Here is a 13,824-nt window from a genome sequence, read left to right as displayed (position 1 = left end):
ACTTTTAGCGTTTGTATCCTTCGTCTATTTTCTAGTGTTTTAATGCTCTCAAACAAAGTTTGTAGCAATTATATTAGTCCTGTGGTCTTTTTTATGCCCGTTGCCGCTTGGCCGACTTTTCGTCTGACCGTTTTGACTTTTCGTTCTCAGAAAAGGGATAAACAGTTAAGGTAGCGCTCGGAGGGCACTAAGTTGTCTTAGAGCTTTACTGGTCTCTAAGCATGCGATTCGCCAAATTTGTTTTGAGGAGACAATTGCCTGGTGAGAGGGGACCCCCCCCCCCCCCCCTCAGTCACTCGAGTCATCCCTCACCCAGCAAACCCCGAGTCCGCGCTCCACCTGATGGTCTGGACCCCCTCGCCCAGCCGTCCCATCCACACCCCCATCACGTGACCCGTCACCTTCTTCTGTGTTTGCTTTTTAATTGCTCTTGAACGAAGTTCATAGCAATTATTGTAAACGTGTGTGTCTTTTTTATGCAAAATTTTTGCTGGACAATTTTGATTTTTCGAGTGACTTTTACGCCCTTGACTTTTTGCGTTTGGAGTGATCTAAAATTATCTCTCAATCACAATATCAAGCAGCTGAACTCAATTGGCGGCAATTTAATACTAAAAATCAAATGAAAAGTGCGCCGAAACTGGTGCCATTTTTTACTTTGAATCGTAATAGTGGTATGTTAACCTCTAATGTGGTTATTTGAAGCCCACTATTGAACTTATTTGTCCCATTTAGGCTCCCCATCCCTCCCCGCCCCCGACTGAAGCAGGCTGCAATTGATTAGAGCTCCCACTAGTCGTTCGAGAGCAATTCTTCCGACGTTTAGTCGGTTATGTTTATTAATAGTCGCACAGCGATAGCTGGGGCTATTATTGGCCTTCTCTTGGTTTTTTTTATTTCGTCGTCATGATTTTTGTTACGACCATATGACGTCACAGCAACTTTTTGTTCATTCGTTCATGCAATTTCAACTGAATTGCATGTGTGACGTCATTTTTCGCTCTTAGTGGAGCGAGTTTTTTTGTTCATGCGCGTGATTAAATTTTTGGTCACACTTGACTTACCTCACTCTCAAAAATGACTTCCTCAATTTGAAATTGACTTTTATTTACTTTAATTCAAAGAGATAAGGTCAAATGGGTGTGTTTCACTCTAAATGAAAGTTATTTGAGATCAGCTAATAGAGGCAGCAATAACTTATACATATTTTTAATCAAAATATAACAGATCAGCCTTCAATGAAAAGACGAATTTTTTTGGTCTGTCTTTTTTACTGTTTTTTTTTAAACTGCCGATCTACGAATCGATTGCGGCTATTTTCTGGCAATCTGCCAGCTATGTTGATAGTGTTGTTGTTCAATCGTTAAAATGGATTGAATGTTTTTGTGCTCTTACTAAGAGGAGCAGACATAGATTAGATAGGGCAGCTTTTTGAATAAATAGTTAAGGATTTGGTTTCTGAATTGTGTTTTCGCCTTTTTATTTGTTCTTAACGTGAGTGGCCAAGAGATGGTAGAATTAATTATATTACTGTATAAGTTATGCAACTGTTGTAACTGCAACGAAAAATAATAGAAAATCCTTTGTCGCCCGTCCGAAGTCATCAAAAAAGCTTTCCTTCACCTTTGACATTGGTTAGCTATTAGCCTGATTATTTGGGGGCAGCTAATGGAGACAATGCATACGTTAAACAATTTCCAATTTAAAGTTATACCCTTTGTTTTAAATATGAAATCTCTGCGATTATTTTAAAAAACGAGAATTTTCTGCTATCTTATTTTTATTGCTTTTTTACGAAGGCCAGCTATTTTGTGGCAATCTTCCAGTTGTGTTTTATAACATTGTGCTTCATAAATGCAAATACCATATAGTTGAAGGGTCTTCGATTTATATAAAATTGTAATGAAACAGTTTTTCGGAAAGCTCGAACGAGCAAACCCTCAATGAGCTTTTATGGTCGAAGTACAAATTTAGTACATGTTAAATTTTTGCGAAATTGAGTAACGCTTTAAAACCTTGAATTTATTTATGTATATAGATGGTCTTTTCTATTATTTACATTTGCGTTTGCTTGCCCCTTTAAGTTGCTATTCATACATCTATACTTTTATTTGTTTTCAGCTCGTGCAAGATCCTCAGTTTGTTGTTACAAGTGGGTCTGAGAAGTCGGGTCGGTCATGCTCTGTAGTACCAGTTGTGGCTCAAGAAGAGACGTATCCATATTTGTACAGAACGAACAGTGTCGAAATTTGTGTGATTGACACGAATGACCATGCCCCAAAATTCACTCAAGGGCTATATATTGTTAAAGGTATGCTTTAAATAGTGACAAAATTTCAACCCCGAAAGCGAGTTTTTTCTTATTAATATGCTGCTAACAGTGCAACGATTTTAAATTATTCCAGAGATTGCTGATGATTAATAGCGACGGTAGCTAAGTCCTGATACTGAAGTGGTTTCGAACATCAAGTTTAAGCATCTGGAAAGTGAATTCAGTTCTTCAGTAAACTGTTTGTCTTTACCAGCGAACTCACGGAAATTAGGTTTCAGGATATCTTTACGCATATGCAGTTCGTACCCCAAGCTTCTTCGAATTATTGCGAATATCATGCGAATTCCTTCGCGCTATTCCAGTTACTGGTATTCAGATGCAAGCACAGGATTCGGTCTTTTTAATAGCCGCACAGCGATAGCTGGGGCTATTATTGGCCGTCTCTTGGTTTTTTTACAATTCAAAGAATTTGAATTGTATTGGGGCGCTGTCTTTTTTACGACTCGAAGAGGAGTATTGGAGAAGCGGGGAATGAAACGCGTGAAAAAATTTGGAGTGATTTTGGCGCTGAACAAAAGTGAAGAGCGGAGCGAAAAGAGAGTGGTTTTTGTTCTTACCGCTGTTTTTGAGAGAGCGAGAAATTGATGTGTGAAAAAATCTTCTCTAAGCGAGCGAAATTTTTTTGTTCACGTGCGGCATTTTAAAGCAGTTTTTTTCATTTATTTTTGGTTAAGAGGTTTGGTTTTGATTTTTTTGAATTTTAGGCTGGTTTCGGTAGTCGTTTGAAAGTTTCTGGAATTTAATATGAACTTTATGATAATTCGGAGGTTTTTAATGTATTTTGCTGATTTTCGGGCTAATTTTTGCGTTTTTTGACGATTATTTTGTTTTACTGGCTCAAATGGGTATTGATGAAACCCCTTCTACTAGAGCAATTTTATGATAACAATTGGTTACAGTTTTATGGGTAAGAATCATTTTTTTGTTGAGAAATATGACAAAAAAATGGCGAAAATTGGAACTATTTTTGTTAATTTTTTGAAGTTTTTCGTTTTTTTTTCTGTTTTTAGCTAAGTTTCCTTGCCTATTTTGACTTGCCTATTGTTTTGCTTGGATCTGGATACCCTAATGGTTGAAGGGAATTTGCCTTTGGATTGATATGTTTTTGAAATGTTAAAAAATTTAGTAACTTTTTCCAGTTTTTCAGTAAAAGTTGTTTTTAAGAGCTTTTTTTCATAATTTTAGCCTAAAGTACCTTTTCAAAATTCAAATAAGCGGTTTTTATAAGTACTAGTTGTTTTGATGAAGTTATTTTGGCAGAGATAGTTTTTTCGGGATCTCAATTTATAACAAAACTTGATCAGATTTTCTATCATATTTTGACAGATTTGATTTTATTGTTTTTACTTTTTTGTTTCATGACTTTGCTTCAAGATAATCATAAATTAGTGAAGGCACGTTTTGTTTGATGAGTATTTGGATGGCGTCTAAATGGATTTTCACTTCGAGTCGTTTCCGGAATTCTTCCGGCTATGTTTTTTTTAAGATCTGTTCACACATTTTCATGATTTTTGAAGTCAAATGGAGTAGTGATTTTGGTCACGCCGAAACAGGAAGTGAAGCGAAAAAGCGAGTGGTTTTGCGGCGTGAAATTTTTTCGCTCTAAATTTAAAGTAGAGTGAGAAAATGGTGTTTGAACAAAAATTCGCTTTCTCGCTAGTGGTTTTTTGTTCACATGCGGCAATTTCGCTTTGATTTTTTCTGTTTTTTCGATTTTTTGGATTGGATTTTTTTCTAAATGGTTTTCCCAATCCATTCATAGTCCTTTGTAGGTCTAGTTTTCTGTTAAGGTAATGAAAATTATTTGCATTGTACGTCAGGACTTGTCCTGCTTTGTTTTTTTTTTGTTTCGTCGTCATGATTTTTGTTACGACCATATGACGTCACAGCCACTTTTTGTTCTTTCGTTCATGCAATTTTAACTAAATTGCATATGTGACGTCATTTTTCGCTCTTAGTGGAGCGAGTTTTTTTGTTCATGCGCGTGATTAAATTTTTAGTCACACTTGACTTACCTCACTCTCAAAAATGACTTCCTCACTTTGAAATTGACTTTCATTTACTTTAATTCAAAGAGATAAGGTCAAATGGGTGTGTGTCACTCTAAATGAAGGTTATTCGAGATCAGTTAATAGAGGCAGCAATAAATTATACAGATTTTTAATCAAAATATAACAGATCAGCCTTCAATGAAAACACAAATTTCTTTGGTCTGTCTCCTTTACTGTTTTTTTAGACTGCTGATCTACGAATCTATTGCGGCTATTTTCTGGCAATCTGCCAGCTATGTTAAAAAAAGTTGTTCACTCGTGAGTTTTTGCTTGAGTTGTTTGAACTTTGCATTTACATTCATGTCCTGACTTTGATTTGTTGAGTTTTGTGTGATCTAAATTAATCACATTGGCAATTTTCAGCAGTTGAAGGTGACAGTTTTCTCTCAGAAGTCGAATCAAAGTGCTCAGAAAATGCTTTAATTTTTTTCAACTCTAAATCGCAATAATGATCTAAACAACACATTTTTAATTGCTCTTGAAAGAAGTTTGAAGCAATTATTGTAAATGTATGTGTCTTTTTACGACTCGAAAAGAACACGAGTATGGGCTTTCTCGAGGTTTTCTTACCGGAAGTACTATTTGTTCAAACGGCGTTTTGACCTATGAGCTAGAGTAAAATTGTCGTGAACTAATTTTTTCTGAGCGATAGAATTCTTTGGATCATGCGCTCTGTTTAGTGAATGACTTTTCGACTTTGAAAAATGTTTTGGAGAGTATGACTTGTATGGATAACCGTATTAACCGTTTTTTTGGTATTTTGGCTCTTTTTTGCTTTTAATTTGGACTTTTAAAGAGATTCTTTCCGATTGCTGCTGCATTAATATGTACCCTGCCTGCAATTGATACTACATTGTTTTTTGATAACCTAATAATGCTTTTGATGGAAAATTTTGCAGACGTTTCTCAATAATTTTGAGTTTTTAATAGCCTCCCTCATCTTCTCAGCCGGCTATTATAGCGCTCCTATTTTTTTTTACTTCGTCGAATAAAAAAATGTTTCGCTTTACCTCATTTTGCCGCCTTTTCAACATTTTGCGTGAAATCTTTTTGACTTCTCTAGGCTAGTTTCTCTCTTCTCTCATTCTGCTAAAAGTGATTTTAAACATCAGTTGCTCAGCAAAAATATATTTTTTTTCAATATCTTCTGTTATTTCAATCCCAATCATACTTATTGGAATCAACGGCGGCTATTTTCCGGCAATCTGCCGGGTATGTTTTTTATTTTTTTCAATTGTTAAAAAAGTTTGACAATTATATTAGTCATGTGGTCTTTTTTTGCGATTTATTGCTTGCCCGATTTTTTTCTGACCTATTTGACTCTTCGTCCTTAAAAAAGGGATAAACATGTAGCACCTGGGGGCATTAAGGGCGCGCAGAGCCTATCGGTTTTATAGACTCTCTCTAAGTATCTAAATATGCAATGCACTGAGACTTAAATACATGGTGTGAAGGACGGGTCTCAGACCTTGACCACACCCCCCCCCCACACGCACACACATACTTCACCCTTCCTCTGCATCAATCCCCTTTACCTCTCCCCCATAATCCCCACACCCTGCGGATCCTTCCAACTTGTAACTCAGTGCGCTCGCTTGACCACCCCTACCTCCCCCTCATGGGGCCCCCGCCGCGTTCACCTACGCCCCTTTAATTAAGCTAACACTAACCTCCCTAGCAGTAACTAGCTGCTGGAAAAGCCTATCGCTCGCCAGTTGTTTAAGAGCAATTAGCCCTACGGTAGTCGGTTTGTTCTTTTTTGTAATCTTTGTGCGGACTTTCTTAGAAATCAGTTTATATGACAGCGGTTTATCGTCAGGTATTTTTGTTTTTATAAAACTGTAAACATACTGATCCGATTTTTTCTGCGCTGTCAAAAACTTAAGTTTTGTATTTTGGGATTAATTGTTAAAATTTTTTCTGCGTTAAGTTGAAATTCCGTGATTTTTTTTTTCGATAATTGGAACTAACAATACTTTGACATTTTTTTTTCAAAACGTTTCAATGTTTCGAATATCTAAAGTTTTTTTTAAAAAATTTTGTGATAAGGATGGCTGTGTGTTTTTACTAAGCTCATTATGAGAAGCTCATTAATTGCCAAGTAATCTTTTAATTGCTCTCAAACGAAGTTCTGTTGTTTTTTTATGCGATTTTTCGCTTGCTGTTTTTTTGTCTGTCCCATTTGGCTATTCGTCCTCAAAAACGGGATAAACAGGTAGAGCCTTTCATCTCACAAGTATGTGATTCACAAACTTTTGGTGACTTGTACATATGGTTTGAAGGTTTTCTTAGAGGTTGACCGCCACACAACAACCACCACTCCCACGTCAGCACCCCTTGCTTCCCCATCCCGATCCCTGCACATGTTCAGGCCGTAAGGGCCACATGCAGTCAAAGGCCCCGCTCCCCCACTGTTGCCCCACCCCCCATCACCCCCCCCCCCCCCCGCTCTGTGCTCACTTCACGCCCTTCAATTTAGCTACAGCTAGCCTCACTAAACTGTGGCTAGCTACTGACGAAGCCAACTGGTCGTTGGAGAGCAATTCGCCCGACGATAGTCGGTATGTTTTTTTCATGTGTCTCATCTGTTTCTAGTATGTATCAATGTAGCCTTTTTATGAGACCTTTATTTTTTTTCTATTCACTTTTAGTTGTTAAGAAAACTAACGAGTTTAGCCTATCTGAAGTTTTTAGTTTTGGTTTGCAATTTATTTCATTAAATATAAAGCAGCACTGGGAATTTATTTAATTAGTTTTAAATATTTTGACTTTTGATCTACTTGTTTTTTTTTTGCAGTGCTGGATGTCAGTATTTTGTGCAGTACTTCAGTTCAGCTTCTTTTAGCTGCCTTATGCTTTCGCAATGTGTCTTTAGCAGAGCTATTTGCAGTGTTCTGAGTTTTTAAAACTTTTATCATGAGTTATTTGATGTCACTCTTTAGCGCGGTATGTTTTTGAGCCTGTCGTTGTTTGTCCATCCTATGAATATAGGGCAGTTTTCAACGTTAAGAGATATATTCCTAATTGTACAAAATTTTGAGGTATCAAGATTTCATAGTCAGTTTTGTCTCTAATATTTATATCGATATCATTATTTAACTTTTACTGCTTTTTTAATGGTTTTCGAGTGATTTTGTAATTGTTTTTGGCTGGCTTCAATAATATCAATGATGTCGTTATGACCGTCAGGGTTTTAAGTTTTCACCAAATATTTATCAAATATTAGGTAAATTGGTAAAGAATAAATATTTTTATATGAAAGATAATGCTTTTGGTTGTACATTCTTTCTCTTTCACTTCTCTGGGGGAAATTTTCCACGCTTAACTTTTTGATTCTTGTATGCCTCATAATGCGCTTCAGATATTGTCTGTTGCTAAAACAGAAGCGATTGAAAGATATGCTATCACATGGCACCGATATCCATGTGGTTAACGCCTCAGTGCATTACGCGGAGGTCGAAGGAAGCTTCGAAACCCTCCTTGGTCGGAATTTTTTTGCACCTCATACTGATATTCTACCTTTTATTAAATCATGATAAATGCCTACACCGGGTAACTTTTTTAATTGCTTTCAGTAGCAATTATATTAGTCACATTGGTCTGTGTCTCGTCGAATTGTTATTTTGTCTGACCAGAAAATTTTGTGACTTCGTTTGTCAAAACGGGAAGAAACTGGAAAAGCCCCAGAGTAAACAGTTCTCTAAAAGAACCTGTTTATTCTCTTAGTATGCGAGTAGTCTCTATTTAAATCTACTCAGAGTAGATTTAAATTTATTATGTAAAGAGCAATTTTCAACTGTCGGACCCCCACTCCCCTGCGTTCTTTTGTATAGGCGTAAATATTCGTGTAAATATATGAGGCTTGGATATGCCCTTCTTACCCCTCTCCGGCCTCGTTTTCTCCTCCAAAAATTACTATCTTTCAATATAATTAATGTCTTTCGTCTGTTTTCACATCGTTAGGGTTGAATTTACATTGTTGGATGTGAAATGTCGTAGCTTTTACCCGGAAATCTGCTGCCTGTTTCAATGTATTCTGATTAATCATGTTCGGAACTGTTTTTGCAGTGCCTTCAAATGCAACGATTGGCTACAAAGTGATGGAAATGGAAGCATACGATGAAGACTTTGGAGAGAATGCTGTTCTTGTTTTTTCCATCGAGGAATCGCAGTTCAACATATTCAAAGTAGAAGGTAACTTTTGATGCTCATTTGTGCAAAAAAGACTTTCTAATCTGTATGATCAAATAGTTAAAGTCCTTGAACTGTCTAACTAGACTTGATTTTAATCTTAGAGCTGGAGGTACATCCTTTTAAAGCTCTAACAAACAGAGTATAGAAAATTGTTAAGCCGGCGAGACAAAAACTACAAAGAGATTCAAAATCTTTCAAACTTCGTGCAGGATTGTGAAATATTTTATCACGAGGGTTGAGAATTCTTTTTCAAACTGAAGGCGAAATCATGTTATGTTTTGTTAACAGGCAATCTCCTGCAACTGACAGTTGACATTGCCAATTATCAGCCGAGTGTGGAAGAGACCCAAGTTACAGTCAAGGTCACGGACAATGCTGATGAAGTGAGTCAGCGTTTGTCGTCCTCAACTGTCGTTCAAATTCTGTTCGTATCACCAGTTTTACACTCAGTACAATTTACACAGCCAACCTATCAGTGGAGTGTCGATGAGAACTCAGCTTCTGACGTTGTTATTGGAACAGTGCGAGTGCAGATCATTGATGGAGCCGGTGGAGAGGTTCAAAGTCAATATATTGAGTACAGAATAAAAAGCGTAGAACCCGAAATCATGGCTGATAAACTGAAAGTCAACTTGGAGAGCGGGCAAGTTACGACGACTGCTAAAATTATCGACTATGAAGCTGTGAGCACTATCACTGTAACTATTGAGGCATCTGAAAATACGACGGCAATGGAGACGCTGAGAGCTGATGTTCAAATAGTGATAACAGTCGAAGATTTGAATGACAATGAGCCTCGATTTATTGGTTCTAATGAGGTTTACGTTGATGCTGATGGAAAGGTACTGCCTTCAATTGGAGTATTGATTGATGAAAACAAAATTGCCGGTGATCTCATTCTTACTTTGTCGGATTTTGTTCAAGACCAAGACAAGAGTTTTGAACCAAATTGGGCGTTTCAAATGTTATCAGGAAGTCACTTTTTCGAATTGAGCGAGTCAAGTCAAACTTGATTTTATCCAAAAACGTCACATGTGAACAAATTTTGACCGAAACAAACAATCGAATTCAGATTCGAGTTGTTGACGAGAACGTCAGCACTCTTTACTCTGATGGAGTCGTCGATGTATTTTTCGTGGATTTAAACAACAAATTTCCTCCCCAATTTCAAACCCAGCGCTACACATGGCCTGTTGCTGAAAGCTCGAAACCAGTCAAAGAAATAGGAATAGTTAAAGCCACTGATTCAGACTGCGGATATGAAACGACTTATGCATCTCAACTGCAGCAGTATTACACCTCATATTTAGACCATAGTTTAATTGCTCCACAATATCACGTCATTAACTCCATCCGTTACTATTTAGTCGAATCAGCTGAAAGTAGAAACATATCTCTACTAGACTTTTTCGAGGTGGAACCGAGAATCGGTCAGGTGTATTTGATAAAATCAGTTAATTACGAAACAAATTCCATTTTTGACGGGAGAATGCTTGCAGTTGATTTTGTGACCCCAAAAAGGATCTCGATCGTGCCTATTAAGATTCCAGTTATAGATGAAAACGAACCCCCAGAGTTTGAAAACAGTCTGTATGAGGAATCAGTTTTTGAAACTGACAGCATGGGAGATGAAATATTGTCAGTCGCAGCTTTAGATCTAGATGCATCCGAGTCCTTTGCAAACTTTCGTTATGAGCTCCAATCAAATGTCAGCCTAGTTTTGAACATCGATCACAACACCGGTGTGATATCTAATAGGGTGCCACTTGATCGCGAAATTCTTGGTAATTTACTGGAATTTGCAGTTTTTGCCGTGGATAGCCAAGATCCAGATATCAGAACGTCAACTGATGTGGAAATTACAATTTTGGACATAAATGACAATGCACCGTTACTGGGAGGAATTTATGAAATAAACCGTGACCTCAAAATTGACGAAAACCAACCAGCGAAATCTGTTATTGCGACCTTTGACCTCATTTATGACCTGGACACAGCTGAAAACGGAGCGCCTTTTATCATTGAAATCAACAACTTGGAGGTTTCAAATTTGGTGGAAATTGTCGGCAACGAATTGAGATCCAAAGATAGCTTCGACCACGAACAGGTTGAAAATTTTGAAGTAATCATTGGTATAACTGATAACGGTACTCCTGAACAAACTAGTTTATTTACGTTTAATGTTCACATCGAAGACCTGAATGATAATCCGCCATTTTCGAAATCTTGGACTGTTAACATAGTGTCGCATTCGTTTATTCCTAACTTAGAAATAGAATTCGTCTATCCTGAAGATAGCGATTCAACTAGCAACGAGTTCTCCTGTTCAAATGTTGAAGCATCTTCCGAGATTTCAGTAGTTGGTTTGGACAGCACTTGCAGATTTTCAGTGTTTGAAACTTTTGTAGACTCGACAGCTTTAACGCAATATACTGTCAATGACGGAGTCCATGTTGACGTTTTAGGAAGTGCCTTAGTTTCCAGTTTTGTTTTTGGTGATGAAATAACAGTAAAAGCCTCAAGTTTCTTCATGCGTATTGAAAGTCTCACTATCGAAGATTTTATTGAACTTGGAATGGCGGAATTGATAAAAAATGTCCGAAATTTGGTGATGGTTGATGTTAATGTAGTCTCTATATGGAACGTACAGAGACCAGAAGCTTCGGTGTTAGTTATGTTAGCAGCCAAATCAATTTCTGAAGATGATTTCAAGCGAGTTCAAGATCTAATGTCACAAATCAGTCACTTGACGGGATTGAAAATTTCAAATGTATCCAAAAGCGCCTGCGAGGCGTTGGAGGTGTACTGCTCAAACGGACAAACAAGTTCATGTTCAGAAAATATCGAAATTGGCAATGTAGAAAATAGACAGACATTCTCGAGCAATTCAGTAATTCTGAACACGCTAGATGTCACTCTGAGTCTTAAATGTGGAATCGAGGATGTGTTAAATTACTGCATTGATAATGAAAAGAACTCAGTCCTAGTTTGTTTAAACGGCGGATTCTGCTTACGCAGCACAGAAAACGATCACTTTACTTGTCAGTGCTTGGAGGGATTCAGTGGAAAGTCGTGTGAGTTCTCGAATGGAGTCGAAACTAGACCTTGTCAACGAAATGACAACAGTGGAGATCAGTTGTGCACAGGAACAAGCGATGGATCTTTCTGCATCAACAAAGAACAAGATGAAATGCAACTTGAATGTGTTTGTCAGTTCCCATATCAGGGTAAGAACTGTGGTTCTAATTGTAACCAATGGTTTACTTCTTGAAAAAAATTCAAAAGTATCATTCAAACGTCTCGACCTTTGGGCTCTAGCCTCTTTAGAACAGTTTGTTTCTCTACTATTTATAATGTTGCTCTCCCTCGGAAATTAAGTTTTTTGTTCAAACAAATCCAATTGCTAGGAAGACGATGGCAAGGCCCTAATAGCCAAGTGGTTAATGCCTCTGTCGAGGTGACCTAATCGGGCCCAGGAAGCTGAGGTTCGAACCCTTCCTTGGGATGATATTTTCGCACCCATAAAGAAAATTTGGATCTATTCTGTGCCCCCCCCCCCCCCCAGCTTAGTGAGCAAGAATTTTTTATGACCCCCAGACGCACGTGCTATTTTCTTACATAGTAACGTGCTATATAACAACATAGAATTTGTAACTGGGGGGTCATAAAAAACACTGGGGGTGGGGGCGAAACAGAATAGATCCGAAAATTTCTATCAAGGCTACAGCCCCTGAATTAAATGGCGCCGCCTGCAATTCTAGAGCAATTTTTCTGACGTTAGTTGGTTTATGTTATTATTGTGATTACACAGTGAAAAGTAAGTTCTACATTTTTAATAGCCGAGAATAACGGCTATTATTGGAGACATGCGACTTTTTACTCATTCAATTTCAGTGACTTCTACTGATTTGCAGTTAAAATTTGTGTGCGTGACGTCATTTGTTATACTTTTAAGTTAATTGCGTGACTTAACCTCACGAAAAAGATGACTTTTGAGCTCACTTAATGACCTTTAAATTTTATCATCATTTACTAGTTAAAGATCAATAGTGTGCATCTAAGTAGTGCCAAACGTATATGCCCTAGTTCTTGAGTATTAGAGTTTTGAGTTTATGATTTCGAATATTAATTTTGAAAAAGCTCTTTTGTGGCTTTTTCCTTATGGAGCATATATGTCTCAAAAATGACAAATATCCGAATCTTACCCAAAAAGTCTAGTCGTCTATTAAAGGGCTGGTGGTCAATATGTCTATCTTATTTCTTTAGTTGTTTCAATTCCATGGAAGGCCACAAGCGTCTATCGCGGCTATTTTCCGGCAATCTGCCGGCTATGCTGTTTTTTCCACAAGTTTTAGGCAGTGCTTTTTTCAAGTAAATTTCTAGCATGCACGCGCCAAAATTATAGGACCCAAAGCGAAATGTCAACAATTATTGGTTATTTATTTTCTAGACAGTTTTGATGGATACATATTCAGTCAGAACAAAACTTCAGCTTTGCATCCAGCGCAGATCTCCTGGTCAATTAGTAAAAACAAGCCAGAGTGATGGACGCATATACGTAAAATAATAATAAAAAATAAATAGAATAAAAAACTCAAGCTCAACTTTGAGAAAAACTCATCTTTAACGTCAAAATTAAAAAACTTGTTTTTACAATTTTCGATGGGAAAAACAAAGCTGGTATCCTAAAGGGTAGGGTGCCAGATTTCATTTTAGCAAGGAAATTTTTATTTTCTTTCTCAATTGCTCTTGAACGAAGCTCAGCAATTATTGTAAACGTGTTGATCTTTTTTGTGCAATTTTTTTTTGCTGGACGATTTTGCGCTTTTCTTCTAGAACATCCTTTGACTTCTCAAGTGACTTTTTCACGCTTTTGTTCTTCATTTTTGCGTGATCTCTATTGTTCTCACTAAAGCTAGTTGCTAATATAAAATCGATTGACGCATCGGAAAGATAAGGGCCTGATAGCCGAAGGGGCACTGCATCTGGTTCTGGAGCGGGAGGTCGATAGTTCAAATCCCGATGGGGTCAAATGTTTTCTCACCCGCCTGTTGTTCGAGAGCAATTCTTCCGACATTAGTCGGTTTATGTTTAAGTTTTTAATTAAGTACAATTTGCCTCGATTCATCGTTTACCATGAGAATAAATAAAATCAAAACTATCTACGCTTTTTCATCAAAACTATGTACAACGCTGAATTTATACTGATTAAAAGCGATCTCTCTCTTCACAGTTCTACAAGTTTGT

The 13,824-nt window shown here is 37.3% G+C and overlaps 1 protein-coding gene across 1 annotated transcript in view; it reads left to right on the top strand.

Annotated features, from left to right (window-relative positions):
• Positions 1-13,824, top strand: part of LOC142353673 (protocadherin Fat 4-like) — an 88,407-nt gene that overhangs the window by 56,796 nt on the left and 17,787 nt on the right. Inside the window, 4 exon segments of the mRNA XM_075405977.1 lie at positions 2,122-2,311; positions 8,452-8,577; positions 8,866-9,521; positions 9,524-11,804. Coding sequence (XP_075262092.1) covers positions 2,122-2,311; positions 8,452-8,577; positions 8,866-9,521; positions 9,524-11,804 — 3,253 coding nt within the window.

This window comes from Convolutriloba macropyga, chromosome 14, assembly GCF_964194025.1.
Source record: "Convolutriloba macropyga chromosome 14, txConMacr16.3, whole genome shotgun sequence".
Taxonomy (NCBI): Eukaryota; Metazoa; Xenacoelomorpha; order Acoela; family Convolutidae; genus Convolutriloba; species Convolutriloba macropyga.
The sequence above is the reverse complement of the archived record's forward strand: the minus strand, read 5'-3'. Positions and strand labels throughout refer to the sequence as shown.